General features: G+C 52.9%; 1 protein-coding gene across 6 annotated transcripts in view; it reads left to right on the top strand.

Moving 5' to 3' along the window:
- The window catches only part of CCDC12 (coiled-coil domain containing 12), a 57713-nt gene extending 41474 nt beyond the window's left edge, over positions 1-16239 (top strand). For 4 of the 6 annotated variants that reach the window (XM_063602290.1, XM_063602288.1, XM_063602289.1 and 1 more), the window contains 4 exons: positions 12450-12529; positions 14317-14378; positions 14622-14656; positions 15668-16239. In XM_063602290.1, the coding sequence (XP_063458360.1) occupies positions 12450-12529; positions 14317-14378; positions 14622-14656; positions 15668-15923 (433 nt within the window). In that variant the 3' untranslated portion in view covers positions 15924-16239. The remainder of the gene's footprint in view (positions 1-12449; positions 12530-14316; positions 14379-14621; positions 14657-15667) is intronic. The other 2 variants (XM_063602291.1, XM_008971794.4) reach the window with 1 other exon arrangement.
- The last annotated feature ends 477 nt before the right edge of the window (positions 16240-16716 follow it).

Below are 16716 nucleotides of genomic sequence, written 5' to 3'. Positions count from 1 at the left end.
CTGCTACTCGGTCACTCCCTTGGTTGCCAGGAAGCCTAGCCTTAGCAAGGAGTTGTGCCTGTATTTGTAGGGCCCAGAGAAAAACAGACTCTTCTGACTTTAACAGATCCAGAGCAGAGGGCTTGCTCAGGTTATTTAGGAAGGCAGATTAGAACATTGGTTGCCTAACACAGGGCCAGACCTATGTGGATGTGACTTTAGACTGCAGGGTCCAGGGATTGGGGATGATGGACTTTCCAGGAAGAGCAGGATGCAGCAGAGGCCGTGTCCATCCCAGGGGATCTTGCTTTTATTTGTACCCCAAGTCTGGAAAGGGGCTCTTACACAGGATGCTTATGGATTGGGAGCTGATTCCAGAGAACCCCCTAGGCCATAGCCCCTGCTACAGCCTCCTTTGCCACTGGAGAGAAAGAAGTGACCTTCCAGTCCATTGGAGAGATGACCCCTGAGGCCATTCGCCAGTGAGCATCCTTCTTCCTTGGCTGCTGGGAGGTGAGAACAGCCTACTTCAGTCAGGGTCACTCTGGGTTGAGCCCAGGTGCCAGGTGTGAAGCCCCACCAGCACCAGCCATTCTGGAGTGTGCTGAGAGGAGTGTGGTGCCCACTCAGGGGTGCTTTCAGCTAACACTGTCCTGCCTTCAGTGGGATAAGACCTTATGGAGAACATACCTTTTAAGTCTGGAATCCAGATGGTAGGGTTTGGGTGGCAAAGGTCCAGAGGCATGAATCTGCAGTGTGAAAGGGTGGGTGCTATAGCCTCTTGTTGGGGAGGCATGAAGAGACATCACCCCAACTCTCCTTTACACAGTGTCCCTGGGGGCCCCTTCCAGTCTGACCCCCTCACCATCTCAGGAGTGACGCCAAGGGAGTTACACAGATCTGCATCTGAGACCAAGGGCCCAACCTGGATGGGAAAGACTGAGTTGTCTCTGATGCGTCCCTGACCCAGGCCCTACAGAGAGATGGAGGGGGCACCCTCCTCTTCCCCTTGTTCCCTAGTTTCTCCTCTTATGCCCTGACCAGGATTCCTCCCTGAGTCATTCCATCCCACACTGCCACTCAGCTCTGAACTCTAATGACTGAATGACCCCAGGGCCTGCTGCCTGTGAGTGTCTCGGCTCCCTATGTCCCATTAGCTGGCAGAGAGCAGGGTCCATCTGCCTCAGTTACTCTCCAGGTCACTCAGTGTCCCCTGCCTGGTGGTCAGTTCCATATATTGATGTAGCTAGTTCATCATGCTTTAAATTTTTTTTTTCTGTTTTAATTTAGGGACTTAGGGAAAGAACACATGTTGAGAAGATTCTTGGTTCAGCAGCAGTCCCTGAAATGAAAGGACATAGACAGATGGAGCAAGGTCAAGCTTTGGAAGCAGTTCCCGGGTTTGAGGCCAAGCCCTGCCAGTTAATTTTCTAACCCTGGGCAAGTCACATTGCCTCAGTGAGCCGCAGAATCTTCAACCAAAGGTGGAAAAAAATGAAATAAAACTTGCTTCACCTAATGAACAGAGCAAATGCCATACCTGTTTGCCCAGCTAGTGCTGGGGCTCTGGGCAGAAGGAAGGCACCGTGAGGTCCTCCCGAGAGAGTGAAAGGACTCTGGACATACCTCGAAAAGGCAGAAGTAACTTTTACATAAAGCGTGTGCCAGCTTTGCAAATAAGGCAACAGTTGGGGGAAATGTGAGGCAATGGATAGGAGCAGAAATAAGGAAATGTGACTTAGAAGTTTGTGATTAGGAATGATTTTGTAGAGCCTCGCTTATTTGCTGCATTAGATAGTCCTTGGAAATAAGCTGAGTGGCCTCATTTTGCAGATTCATTTGTCTAATCAGATACACTGTAGGGCCAGGGTTTGTGGCTAAGTAAATGAAAATCCAGCAGGATTGGAGGGAGCCACCCCAGGACCTTGCCCCTCACCAGCCATCTTGAAGAGCCACCCGCCTGCCTGCCTGTGTTCCTGCCCCACTGCCTGAGGAGACCTTTTCAGAATTATGTTAGCTATTCTAACAGTTCCTTTGCCTTTCCTTATGCATTTTATAGTTAGCTTGTTAATATCTATTAGAAAAAGCTTGCTGGGATTTTGATAGAATTGCATTGAATCTATAGATCCAGATTCCTTTTTAAAATTTGTATTATTCTCCTAGGATAAATCCTGTCCTATCCCCATACAACCAAATCCCCATTGGGTGGGAGTGAGCTCCAGCAGCTCCACCAGCCCAGGCTCTGTGGGAAGAAAGGATGCATTCCTACCCCTAGATGGGCCCTACTTCTCTGGGCTGACTCTTCCCTGTCTCTGCCAGCCCTCTTGTAGCTAACTCTGTAGAGGCATGGATGACTCATCCCTAAGGCAGCTCCCTTCCCCTAGCCCCCTGTGTACTGCCCAGATAAGATGTGCCCTGGAAAGCTGGCCCATGGAAGAGGGCATTCAGGGGCATTCATGTCAGTGTCAGCTGCTTAGCTGCCTTTTTTTTTTTTTTTTTTTTAAAGCTCTCCGTCAGTTCTTCCTGATGGGAGGTTGGCTGATATGTGCCATGGAGGCATGTCTAGGGCAGCGTTTGTGGCTGACAGCCATTGCCACCCTGCCTTGTGGGGTGGATGGACTGTTGGGTTGGGGCTGACAGGTGGGAGGAGAAGGGAGGAGGCACTTAACCAGGAGCACTCGCCTCCTCCCATGCCAGAAAGTGCCTGAACAAGCAAGTCCCGACCTCCCAACCTCCACAGCCACCACCTCCCTGTGGCTTTGTATGGAGGTCTGCACACAGCTGGAAAAGTCAGTCACCATCAGAGATAGTTGTTTGACCAGGGCTGGGTGTCAAATATTGCAAAAGCAATGAGGCCACTAGCCTTCCTTCTTCAGAGATGGAAAATCTGTTCCCCAGCTCAATGTGTGCATGACCCTCTTGTGGAGAGACTTCCCACCCCAGCTAAGGCCCAGCCCTGGCCCAGTGCCCAAACCCTTGAGTCCAGCCAATGCCAGGCCTCTCTGCTCTGTGTGCTGGGCCCCACTGATGGTTTCCACACACCAGGGTGTATCACAGATCATGGTTGTTTGATCCATGACATCAGCTTGATTTGGCATGCATTGCTCCACCCTAGTGGTACCAACCAGGGCGGCTCCCATCACGCCTCCTGAGTTCTTTCAGTCCCACTGTAGAGGATGTCTACATCTGGTGATGTCCCAGTCATGGGCAGTGGACATCTCCTGCTGAAGCAGCAGCACAGAGACCCACCACTGCCTCGTTTTTCCTGATCCTGTTTCTTGGGAATAGGCCTGGGAATGTAGGAGAGTGAATCAAGAGAGAACTGGTTTAAGGAAGATGGTGAAGCCGACTCACCGTGTGCTGGCACTGGGCACCTCCCTTCTGGGTAGGGTGGGGTAGGAGCACAGCTGAATCCTTTCTGTGTGCATTAAGTCATGATATCTTGTATGTCCTGATCTCAGCTTCCAAAGCCCCTCTTATGAAGTCTTCACCTCTGTTCTGGGACTAATGTGATCTGCATTTATAGGTGAAGAAACTACAGTCCAGGCAGGTGAAGCGACTTGGCTAAAATTTCCTTGGCTGAAATCCTCCAACTTTTGAAAGGGAGTGGAGCTGGCACTGAGACCCCTCCCTGTGTGGGGAAAAGAGTCTTTGGCAGAGTGCAGCAGCTGCTGGCAGTTTGCCACTCAGGGCAGCCTTATGGGGTTGAGCACCATCCACTTTCCCAGAGTGGTCTGTGGGCTAGATTGGGCCCTGGGAGGGTGAGGGGCAGTGGGCTATGCAGGCCCCTGTCCCCCAACATCTGGGTCCCACATGGCCAGTGTGACCAATCCAGTTCTCACCTTATGGGCCCTTTGGGGCTTAGCTCATCTGCCATAAACGTTTACTCCTCTCCTGTTTTAAAATTTAAATTGATATTTACGACCAGGTGCTGTGGCTCACGCCTGTAATCCCAGCACTTTGGGAGGCTGAGGCAGGAGAATGGAGTGAACCCGGGAGGCGGAGCTTGCAGTGAGCCGAGATTGCTCCACTGCACTCCAGTGGGCGACAGAGCGAGACTCCATCTCAAAAAAAAAAAAAAATTAAATTGATATTTACATAAATTATAGATTTTTTGATTGTAGAAAACTTAGAAACTACAGATCAACATGTATCTGTGCATATCATGCTGTTTTGTAACATTTTTTGATGAGCCGTGTCATGACTATCTTTTGGTAAATACACTTTCATGAAATTATGGCAGCTTAATATTTCTTTGAGAGTACCATGATTTATTTTTCAGTCTTGGGGTTTTTTGTTTTGCTTTTGGCAGACCAGTTTTTTCTAATGCCTTAAGTACCCACTAGCTATGGGCTTTCAGGTGGGATGGGTGCAAAGTTCAAACTTGTCAGTGTAGAGCACCTTGGTTAGGTTCTGCAGCGTCCGGGATGAAAGTGGGTGCAGACCACATGATGCAGATGCGATGGCAGCTCCGGCAGGGCAGGGGCCTCTTTTAACTAACACTCAGCCCTGGTCATTGCCTGGAACAGCCGTTGGCTGCTTATAAGCCATCCCTCAGGGGCCTTTGGGTAGGCCTTGGTGCCAACACGTGGCCATAGCTGTTGATCTGTCTTGGTGGGGGCTCCCATACAGATCTCATCCCCAGCCAGCTCTGGCTTCTCCGGCCTCCTTGTTTTTAAGGCAAGGGCTTGACTGTACTACTTCTGAAGCTCCTTCTGCCTCTAAGACCTGTGACCTAAAATTGTAATTTTTAGGGCTGAGGAAGGCTTCTCCTGGCAGTGGGGAGAGCTGAGAGGCTGGGCTCCTGTTGAGGGAGGGAGTTTCCAGGATAATGCTGTAGGCTGAACTCCACTGTGGGGTAGGCTGCAGGAGTTTTTCCTTTGAGGAACACTTGAGCACTCAGAGCCCTGGCAGAGCCACCTGCAGCCCTGGCCAGGCCCCAGTCACTGTGTCAGGTAGCTTCTCTACTGCAGTTGCTGGTCCCTGAGGAGCCACATGCAGGAAGCTGGTGTGAGGTCCACCCCTAGGCCAGAGAGCAGGGTGTGGATACTGCCTCCGGCTCTTCCTTCAACTCTGGCACCTTGGATAATCTTTCTGTACTGTTTTCCACATTGAGAAAATGTCAGTGACACCCTCTTCGTCTGTGGAAGGGTGGTCTCGAGAGGTGGCCTCTGAGAGGCCATGTGTGGAGGCTGCCCCTACTGGGGAGGGTGCGTTATCTCATGCTTTCTGGCCTGTGGTTTCAGGTCGGGGCACAAAGGCGCTCCCACTCCTTTTTCTGAAACCCGCTGAGGACGCATTTGCCAGGACTTGCTTGGAGGCCTGTCCACCCCCTGGGGCTGTGATGTGGCCCTGTCCTGCCCATGGTCACTTCTTGTGTCATGTGCTCCAATAGACCTTGTCCTCTTTGTGTGGCCAGAAGGACAGGAGGCTTGGGGTGGGCTGGATAAGAGAAGGGAAGGGAGGTTTTATTGCCTTACACTGTACCCGTTCTTCAGGCTGGGGCCACAGTTGCCTTGCTGGGCGACAGCTGGAGGACAGTCTCCTCTGCCCACGAGTGGGGAAGCCACTGGGCTCTTTAAAAGTCTCATTTGCTGCAAAGCCAGCCATTGAGTGTTCTAAAGAAAAATATCAGCCACCAAACAAAAACATCCCTGTACTAAATTGTCCTTTGCCCTCATAGCCTGGTGGTACTTTAGGCCACTCTAGGGCACTCTGCCAGAAGAGATCCCAGAGGTGTTGTAGCTATTATGAATTATGCTGCCAGGATCGTGCGTATATAGAATGCTTTGTTTTGCTTGCTCCTGTCTTGTTACTATTTCTATGGAATAATTTCCCCAGAGCAGGGTTACTGGGTCAGGGGGTTTGAACATTTTAATGGCCCTTGAAAGAAAGACCAGATCAGCCTCTAGAGCAGTTGTGTACCTCATTTGGGGTAGTTGCCTCTCCCCTCATTTTCATGCTTCTGTCGAGTCTGGCCTCTGGCAGCAGCAACTGAAGCCTTGTTATTTATATTGGGGACAAGGGGTAGGTCTCTATGTGCAGAGCCTAAAGCAAACAGAGGATTATTAGGGGCATGTCTGAGTGTCATGAGTGTGTTTTCCTGGCAGAGCTCCAGTGTCTCTGTACTCTGAATATTAAAAATGAAAGTGTTCTTTGATCAAAGTTGCCAGTCTCTCTGGTCAGTGGTGGCCTCTGCAAGGCCTGCAGGCGCATCCTGGGCGTGGCCTTCCCTGTGGTCTGTTACTAGGAGGAGTGCCTCACAGCAGTTCTCTCTCTGGCTCTTGATGGGGCCTGTATGGCCAGGAGGGACCAGGGTGGCCAGGTGGAGGACCTTGTTCTCAGGGAACAGGCCATGTGGGACTGTCCTGTCCTTATCCACTCTGCCTCCCTCCAGGGGCCCAGGGCAGCGGGTGAATGTGGAGTAGCCTCAAGATATAAGGGATGAGAAGGGAGGCTAGCGCCCCAAAGGATAAGCCTGGTAGCATGAGTGAGTGAAGTGGACCAGGGGCCATGAAACCCCCATGAGCAGTGTAGGCTTTGAGGCCAGTTTGCCAGTGATGGGGTTGGATCAGATTCATAATCTCAAAGCTTCCTTTCATTTCGCCATTCTAGAACTCTACTCTGGTTCTATACTTGACAGAGAACATCAACTTTCTCCACCTGCTTCCTCTCAGTGGCACATGTGAAAAAGCACCCTAGGGGTGATTTCCCCTGAACCTCCCTGGCCAGCCCATGTCCCGGGCTCCTGCAGCTGGCCTGAAGCAGAGTAAAGTAAATAGAAAAGGTCAGCTACCCATTTTAGAAGGAAACTATAGAATGCAAACTTGGCATTCCCTGTTGCTTTGCCACAAAGAAGTTGCTTAGGGGTTGGCTGCCCCGGCCCAGCCACATTCCTGCCCTCTCTGCTGGGCACAACTTCTTTGCTTCCAAATGTCTTCTCAAGTCATTGAAAGGCTCAGAGAGCCCCAGGCTACCCATAAAGCTCTTTCTTGAGTGCCTTCTGAATTCCTTTATCCAGCTTGAGGCAATGTATGCTGAGCCCCTCCTGGAGTTGCCTGGTGCATTTAGGGCAGGCTGTGAAAGACAGACATGCAGCCGACACAGGGCCACATGCGTGGAGTGGGGCCTGCTGTGGAGAGGGTAGAGAGGCAAGTGGGGCAAAGGGGGCCCAGGAGAAGGGCGGTTACTGTGCCTCAGGGTGAGTAGGGACACTGGGAGGGGCCCACAGGGCCACCTCCTGGAGCTGGCTCTTTAAGCGTGATGGACAGGGAAGTGTGTAGCTGAGGGGGTGAGCAGGCTGTGGGGCCAGGACCGCGTGAAGAAGCTTAGACTTGTTTTGGGGACACTGGGGTCCCTGAGTCAGAGGGAGGGCCAGTGGAGGCACTGAGGTGGCTGCTGTGTCTGCTCCTGTGGAGAGACAGCAAAGCTCCACCCAGACACTGGCTGCCGGTATAGGGTGGACTTTGGGTGGCCTAGGGCATTTGGTGCAAAGGATAGTGTCTTAGAAGCCATTGGGCTTTCTGGGCTGCCCTCCTTCCCATAGACTCTGGGGCAGAAAGCCCCAAAAAAGCATGGCTTGGTCTCTGCTTCCCTTTGGCTAGGGGACAGCCTGGCCCTAAGCCACAGAGACTGGCCACCAGCAGAGCTGAGGTGCTGGTGCTGCCTGACTCAGAACCCTGCCACAGTCCTCTGCTGCCTTATGGCCCCTCTGGCCTGTTTCCTCTTTACGTTTTTGAGTACTTCGTTGGTTGTTTCTGTGTAGGAAGAATACTGATTAGAAATTCTGGAAACTACAGAAAATCAAAGAAGCAAGTAAAAATCACTCAGAGCTGGACATGGTGGCTCATGCCTGTAGTCCCAGCTATTCAGGAGGCTGAGACAGGAGGATTGCTTAAGCCCAGGAGATCAAGTCCAGCCTGAGCAACACAGGGAGATCCCCATCTCTCTCTTTTTTTTTTTTTTTGAGATGGAGTCTTGCTGTTCTCGCCCAGGCTGGAGTGCAGTGGCACCATCTCGGCTCACTGCAACCTCTGCCTCCCAGGTTCAAGTGATTCTCCTGCCTCAGCCTCCTGAGTAGCTGGGATTACAGGCACCCGCCACCACATCTGGCTAATTTTTGTTTTTTTAGTAGAGATGGGGCTTCACCATGTTGGTTGGCCAGACTGTTCTTGAACTCCTGACCTCAGGTGATCCACCCGCCTCGGCCTCCCAAAGTGTTGGAATTACAGGTGTGAGCCACCATGCCCAGCCAAGACCCCCATCTCTTGAAAAAAAGTCAGTCCTAGAGATAACCACTGTCAACATTTTTGTTGTTTTTATTTCTTTTCTTTTAGCTAGAGCTAGTACCTTCTCCCCTTAGCAACTTCCTCATTCTAAAATGGGGGTGGCAGAACCATTGTTTGGCTCCAGTGGTCCTCAGAAAGGTGGCTTCCAGATGCCAGTGACTGCTGGTGAGTGCAGGCTGCTTCAGTATTTCCTGGCCAGCTGACAAGGTGTTAGGTGTTGGCCCGCCCTACTGGTCTGGCTGGCACCATCTCGTCACACCCTGCCCAGTCTCCAAGAGCTGTGGTGGCCCCGGACACTGTAAGGCTATGGGAGCTCCTAGGATAGCAGCCTGGACCTGCTTTGTGTGTGAACCTGTTGTCCTACTATTTGTTTCTTGACTTTCCTTTTTTATCTCCATTCTTGTCTCCTTTTGGATTTTTTTGCTTTTAATTATTCCACTTTCTTCCTCTGATAACTTGTTAATTGTATGCTGTTTTCCCTTTCTTTTAGTGATTTCCGCAGGCATAACAACATACATCCTTAACTTATCAAAGTCTAATAGAAAATAGTAGTATTTTTACCATTTCCTCTACAGTGCTTAGGACCTTAGAACACTTTAAGGCTATTTGCCACTCTGCCTTTTACACTATTGTTGCTATATTTTAAATACTATAAGTTGTTATTACTCTTTTATACAGTCAATATTCATTTAAATTCTCTTTTCCCCCTGCTTTTTTTTTTGAGACAGGGTCTTGCTTTGTCACCTAGGCTGGAGTGCAGAGTGTGATCATAGCTCTCTGCAGCCTTGAACGCCTGGCTCAAGCAATCGTCTTGCCTTAGCCTCCCAAGTAGCTGGGATTACAGACACAAGCCATTGTATTTACCCTTTCTGAGGCGTTTTATTTTTTCCCTGCAATTCCATGTTTCCGTCTGAGATCATCTTCCTCTAGCCTGAAGTATTCCTTTTAGTATTTCTTGAATAACGGATTCACTGATAACTGATTCTCCTAACCTTTCTTTGTCTGAAAAAGTCTTTCTCTTGAAGGCTTCTTAACTAGATTTAGAATTTTGTGTGACATTTATTTTGTCCACACTTCTGAGATACCATTTCATGGTCTTATGGTTTCCATAGTTTCAGTTGAGAAGTCAGTAGTCTGTTTTAGTTTCTGCTTAAACACACTTTTTCTTTTTTCTCTCCAGGCCCATGAGATTATATGAGGTTGGTGCAAAAGTAATTGTGGTTTCTGCCACTATGTTCAATGGCAAAAACCACAGTTATTTTTGCATCAACCTAATGGGAAGCTCTGCTCAGTCTTTCAGCTTTTCAGCTGCTGCATGTAAATAGACATGCTTTAAGGGGAAAGAGGGACGTGATGTCAGGCTCACTTTGTTGTACTTCCCTTATCTCCATGATTGCAGCCCCTGAAATCCTTGCTGTCTTGGTACTTCTCTAAAGCCATTTAAAATACATATATATACATTTTTTTTTTTTGAGACAGTCTGCAGCCTAGGCTGGAGTGCAGTGGTGCGATCTCAGCTCACTGCAACCTCTGCCTCCTCGGTTCAAGCGATTCTCCTGCTTCAGCCTCCTGAATAGCTGAGATTACAGGCATGTGGTACCACACCCACCTAATTTTTGTATTTTTAGTAGAGACCGGGTTTCGCCCTGTTGGCCAGGCTGGGCTCAAACTCCTGACCTAAAGTGATCCACCTGCTTTTATAAGGGAGGTTAAATCTTGGGCCTGTGTTGGAAAGGCCAGGTCCCCAAGCTGAACCCCGCCATGCTCCTTGACCTCTCCCAGAGACTCCTGTCCTTTTGTAGTGGTGGAATTCCGGGGGTGGGCAGTTAAGTGGGCATTAGGGAGGGGAAGTCTCTTAGCTCTCCACGCTAAGGGGACTGGAGGTCAGAGAGACTGCACCATTTTCACGCGATCACACAACAGTGGCTGCACATCAGATTAGCCCTCCAAGAGTGAGTCTGGGGAGGGCGTGGACCCAGCTTGATAGAGCTGGATGCACCCAATACAGCCGTAATGTTTCTAAATGTGGAAACTGAGGCCCAGAATGAGACCTTCCCATAGTGGTCGGGATCTAGTGTTCTTGGCTGCTTGGCCAGTGCTCCGCTCTGGGGGTGGCAGGGCACAGTGGGCGCAAGGCTCTGCTCCCGCCTCTTGCTTCTGGTTCACTCCTCCAGTTGGCCTTCTGAAGCCTGGGGCAGTGGGTGGGTCTGGAGGCATGGGTGCGTGTTGCTGCTGTGAGTTCTGGGTACAGTTCCCTGTGGCCTCTCCTCTCTCCTACTGATTTCTCACAGAACCCTGGAGACCGTTTCTGAAAGCGACAGTTTTTTTTCTTACTAATCCCTGCAGTTTTCTTCCCACACCCAGTTTCTCTTCCTCATTTCTCCCCAGCCTGTTGTGAACGAAAGCCTTTGCACCCAGTCATGCCCCACTTTGTCTCCCTGTACCTCTGTGACCTGACATATACCCCCAGGCCCGAGGCAGGTGTTCAAGGATGGGGGACGGGGTGGGGTATCTCTGGGCCTTCTGGGAGTGCAGGTGGGCTTCTTCCACACAGGTGATGCTGGTACTGCCCCATCCCCCGCAGTGGTTCAGCCCAGCCCCAAGGCTCCAGGCTCAGGGGCCCTGGCAGGAGGGAAGGAGATGGTAAGTAAGCTGGGGGCAGGAAGCAGGTGGAGCCCTTGAATAGGAGAGTGAATAGCATCTGAAAGCCCCTGAGTCCAAAGCACTGCCGCTTGCTAGCTGTGTAGCCACAGACACCCCTGCCTCTGGGAAAGCTTGCTTTTGCAGGGCCTGAGGAAGTCAGCAGCACTTTTGCCTGGTCCAGACAGAGGGCTTGGGAGATGGCAGACTGTGGGAGGCCTGTTGGGAAATTGTTTCCTGCCTTAGAGGCCCAGGACTTTTCTGAGGGACCAGTGGTCAAGAACCGAAAGAGGTACTGGGGAAGGAGGAGGACCTGCGGCCTAGTCTCACCTGGCCGGCATCTGAGGGGCCACTCCTGCATCCCCTGGGGCTAGGGGTCTGTCCCACTGCCTCTGCCTTGCCTTTCTTAGACCCTGCAGCCCCCAGGACCTCTCGCCCTGCCGCCCTGTGGAGTTACCAGGGACACATTTTCCTGGGAGCCTGCTTCTGTGTGTGTGGGGCTAGGATTTAATGAGCCCCTGAGCCAGAGAGGACCCCAGTGAGTTCTTGGTTCAGCCACCCCTGCCTGAAAAGACTGAGGCAGGAAGAACATAAAAACATAGTAGCTAGCCGCAGCTCCCGCCGGGAGATTCTGGCCCCTTGTGGCTCCTCTCTCTTCATGGAGGCCTTTGGGGCTGTTCAGTTCTCACTGCTGTCCTGGTGGACTGTGGCCTTCCCAGCCTTGCACATGGTCATGCCTATTTCCACAGCCCTCACTGGCCACTCTCAACAGTCTTGGAGCTGAGTCAGCCTCTCGTGTGCTTTGTGCCTTGACCCTGTCCGCGTCATCGCAGGCCCAGGCGCCACCTCCTCCTGGAGTGTCTCCCCTCCACATTCCCACAGCTGTAGGCAGCCGCGCCCCTCTGGAGCCCTCCAGCACCTGCTTCTCTGTCCACATGTCACTCCTCACTGCCACATGCCCCTGGCCCAGCACACCCAGATGCTTTTCTCTAAGTAGTTGAGGCGTATTCCATGGCATGAGCCCCAGGGCAGGAAGGCTCTGAAGAGGGGCCAGACTTGGGGAATTTGTGGGTGACCACTGGCCTTCTCTTTTGGGAATCACTCAGCCTAGGAGCTTTAGCCCTGGCTGGGAGTCATACATTGCCTTGAGCTAAGATGTGCAGCCACTGCTGTGTGATCCTATGAAAAGGGTACAGTCTCTCTGACCTCCAGTCCCCTTATCTGTCAAATGGGATGATCCAGGAGAGACACCCTGTGAATGCTCCCTAGGCGTCCTTGGCCCAGCTCTGGAAGAGAACCGTACTCCAACAGAGTAGACAGGGCCTCTGGAGGGCAGCCAGTCCCGCTAAGTGGCAGGGGACGGTGCCAAGGGGCCTGCCTGATGACACTCCATTCTGTGCTTCTCCTCCTTACCAGGCTATCTCCAGAGAGTGCAGAGGAAAGTCAGGAAGTCACGGGCTATGCAAATTGTATGAATGAATGAATGAATGAGACCATGTCACACACTGACTTCATCTCTGCTTGTTCTCTCTATTCTTGCAGGGAACTTAGGCTGCGGAACTATGTCCCGGAGGATGAGGACCTGAAGAAGAGGAGGGTGCCCCAGGCCAAACCGGTTGCAGGTAAGCAAGCTGCCCCTCTCCACCTCTGCTTCCTGGCACTGTCAGCCGCCCTCCACCTCAGCAGGCTTTGCTCTCTGAGAATAACCAGCAGTACCAGGACAGGAGTTGGGCCTGCAGGCAGGACCCTTTGTTACTATCTCATGGCAGATGCACACAGTCGGCCTTCGGCAGCAGCAGAGGCTGTCGGGGCACTGAAGAGGCCTCTTGTGCCTTCTCAGTCCTGCTCACACCCTGAGACCGAGGCCTCCCAGGGATCTGAGTGGGGTTTGAAAAAGGCCACATCCTCTCAGAGGACTCCTGGCTGAGAAGTGGATGTGGTCATGGGGCCCTTGGGCAGCAGGGCAGGGTGATGGGTCCTGTGGGCCCTGGGTGGGTCAGAGACAGGGGCCAGTCATTCAGCCACACACAGCAGTGGACGGGCAGTGTGGAGCACTGAGGCAGGGGAGAGGGCCTGGCCCAGGGCTTGCCTAGACTCTTGCCATGGCGTGGGAACAGCACAGCCACCAGGAGCTTCTGGCCGTCCACACCACTCATGCCAGGAAGTTTCTTAGTCCTGCGGATCCCTGGGCCCTTGCCATGGAGGGTCCCCATTTTAATTCTTTATGTTTGTTATTTATTTTATTTTATTTTATTTTATTTTGAGACGGAGTCTCGCTCTGTCGCCTAGGCTGGAGTGCAGTGGCATAATCTCAGCTCACTGTAACCTCAGCCTCCTGAGTAGCTGGGATTACAGGTGTGTGCCACTGCGCCTGGCTAATTTTTGTGTTTTTAGTAGAGACAGGGTTTCACCATGTCGGCCAGGCTGGTCTTGAACTCCTCCTGACCTCAAGTGATCCACCCGCCTTGGCGTCCCAAAGTGCTGGGATTCCAGGTGTGAGCGACTGTGCCTGGCCTTGTTATCAACTTTTTTTGAATTGCATAAGTAACAAGTGAATAAATACGTTTATCTTGGGAAAAAGTAAAGTGTTGCCCATTTGGCCACATCCCAGTCTGCTTCCCCACCTCCTTCATCCCTGAAATCCAGACACTTCCCCGTGATTTGCTTTGTAGTTTGGGCCCCACCTGGTAGGGTAATGGTGCACTGGGGGACAGTAGGCAGGACAGAGAGGTGAGGAACTGCCCAGCTCAGGGGAAGCCCTCAACTCTCATCTGTATCTGGAGGGAGGTGAGGCAGAGCAGGAGGGCACTCATGGGCCCACTGAATGCCAGGGGTTGGAGGAAGCCCACAGAGCCCAGAGTTGTTAGTGCTTCTGCCATTTGTCCCCAAGGGGCAGGACCCTCCTAGTCAGATTGCTCAGAGGCCCACTATGCTGGCAGTAGCTTGGAGGAGCTGGGAGGTGCCTGTGCCCTGGTCTTGGGAGCATATACCTGAGGTGGGATGGAGGAAAAGCCACCTGTGGCTCTGGCTAGGCCGGGACCCAGAGGACATCCTCAGAGCCCAGGAGCCCTGGGATTATGTGAGAAGCCAGTCCTCACTTTGTATGTATCCAGGCAGCTCTCTGGTCTTGTGGTTATTGTCAGCATCCATGCTTCCTGAATGACTGTGGCTGGCTGCCTCCTGCTGTCCCATTCTTGGCCTGTGGGGAATGCTTCATCCTGGGAAACCCAGGCCCCTCCTCCAGAGCTGCCTTTGCAGGGTCTTCACCTCTGGCTGGTTGGGGGCCACACAGAGGTGGGAGCAAGGAAGCCTGGGGTCCCGTCTCTCCCTGGGGGCCATGGTAGGCAGTGTCCCTGCCGAGTGGCAGCGCCTTTTCCACAGGCCTTCTCTGTTTTATTGCACCCTCTAGTGGAGGAGAAGGTGAAGGAGCAGCTGGAGGCCGCCAAGCCCGAGCCCGTCATCGAGGAGGTGGTGAGTGCCTGGACCACCCTGGCATCCTCGCTGCTTCTGTGTGTCCTGTTTCTCTTCGCCACTTGCTCTCCCTCTGCCCCCTATTCCTTCTCGTCACTTCTTTATTCCCTTCCCACCAGCCCTTTTGCTCTCGTCCCTCTCCTTCCTCCTCCTCTTTCTCCCATTTCCCTCCTTCTCGAGCCTGCCCTCCCCCTTGTCCTGGGGTGGCCCCTCCACCCTGATGTGTGTCTCCTCCCTTCCCAGGACCTGGCCAACCTCGCTCCTCGGAAGCCTGACTGGTGAGTGTTGCCCGTGCATGGCGGGTGCAGGCTGACTCGGGGACTCTTGGTGCCAGCATGGGCCTGGGGCTTGGCCCTTCTTGCCATCACAGTGCAGAGACTGGCAGTACAGACATAGAGTTACACGAGATAGCTACTGTTGGAAACCAGTGCTGAGGAGGACATAAGTGGTGGGATGAGAGGGGAGTGATGGAGTGGGGCTCAGGCGTGGGGAGCAGCAGGCCCCTCATGAAGGCCCTCCTGAGAGGTTGAGAGCCCATCTGCTCCAGAGCTCCCATTTGAGCAAGGCCAACCGCTGTCTTTGGGGGCCAGGGGTGGAGGGAAGGGCAGACACAGTTTTCTGTTCCTGTTCTACCACCATAGCTTGTTCCCTCTGGCCCTGGTTTCCTCCTCTGTGAAATGGAGGTCGTCATCCTTCTTGCTAGGCTGAGAGAGAGTGGGAGAGAGGGTGCTGTGGGCCAGGAGCCTTGTGTCTGTCTTCACCTTGAGCCGGAGGTAGGGCTATATCCCTCTCGCCTGATTCTTGGTTAACACCAGCTGTTTTAATTTGATGAAACAAAAGCATGGGGCATATGTCCTGGGAAACCCAGAGCCAGAGACAATGGGCTGAGTGCTTGTGCACTTCTGGGTGCCCACAGTGGAGGGGCTGGGCCGGTGGCTGGAGGAGGAGCAGGGCCCACAGTGGGCAGGAGCAAGTCACTCCCTGATGGTGACCAGAGGACCAGAGCAAGAGAGGGTCCCTGAGAAACCATCCACCTTTGCCTTAGCTCAGTCCCTTGTGTTGGGTGGGTTTGTGATGCTAGTCCCCCTGCCTCAGTGGGACAGGGAATGATGGTTTGTGCTGGGTTTCGGAGGGTACAGAAGGGGAATGTCCTGGCCTCTTCCCCAGGGCAGCCCCCTCCAGCAACCGAGCATGACTCCTAATGCCAGAGGGCTGCAAGAGGGGAGGGGGCCCAATACCACATCAGGCCAGCCTTCACCTTCCTGCTTCTCCCTGCCTCCCTGCTCCAGGGACCTCAAGAGAGATGTGGCCAAGAAGCTGGAGAAACTAAAAAAGCGGACTCAGAGGGCCATTGCCGAGCTGATCCGTAAGTGCAGTGCCTGGGAAGGTGGGGTCCTGCCCACTGGGTGGTGGCCCAAGCACAGGGCCCCTCCCCACCCCTTCTGTCTGCCATCCATCCCAGGTGAAAGGCTGAAAGGCCAGGAAGACAGCCTAGCCTCTGCAGTGGATGCTGCCACCGAACAAAAGACCTGTGACTCCGACTGAGGCATGCCCTGCCCCACCACTCGCCCATCAGGCCTGTCCTGCGGGGGATGGTCTTGGGCAGGGATGGGGGCTAGGCTTGCCATCACCTCCAGTTTGGCTTCTGAGCAGAGACTCCCTGCCCGTCAAGTCTGAAACCCCCATGGATGAGGTCAGCTCCTTGTCTCCTGGGTGGCCCCTGCCATTCTGAATGGAGGCAGAACCAGCAACAACTCTGGGCTTGCCTGTGTCTGCACATGTGGATGTACATATGTCTGTATATATGTATATATTTTGAACTTTCTAAAAAAAAATCTGGAAATAGAGACAAGTAAACCCCTGTGTGTGGCAGAAATGTGTCAGATATTTCCTAGGTCTGAGGGTGCAGTGGATTTGGGCTCCACAGGATGGAGACAGGGTGACTGCAGAGCTGGTACTTAATATGTATGAATAACCCCTGTGTTGGGCTGGGCATGTTGAGGCCGGAGGGGTGGGAAACACTCAGGGCTGCCTTCTGCGGCCAAGTCCTGGCCCAGTCCATGGTCAGTGCTGGTCATCTCAAGATCCTTGGGTGATAGAGACAGGGTCTGAGAAAGTCCTTTTAAGACCTCCCCCAGACCTAGGCCTTGTAGTAGTCTATGGAGTAGCTGGAGAGGCTCCCACCCTGGTCCTCTGGGGATCCTCAGTGTGAGAGAGACTGGGCCTTGGCAAGCCCCAACTCAGGGCCACTCCAGATTTGATGCCGCTGGCACTGCTTTCCCCACTCTCCCCAGCCCCAGGCGGCCTCTCTCCCTACTCCACCAGTCAGAGCTAGACT

This window comes from Pan paniscus, chromosome 2 (genome assembly GCF_029289425.2).
Source record: "Pan paniscus chromosome 2, NHGRI_mPanPan1-v2.0_pri, whole genome shotgun sequence".
In the NCBI taxonomy this organism is placed as follows: Eukaryota; Metazoa; Chordata; class Mammalia; order Primates; family Hominidae; genus Pan; species Pan paniscus.
Note: the sequence above shows the minus strand (reverse complement) of the source record. Positions and strands in the feature narration are given on the sequence as shown.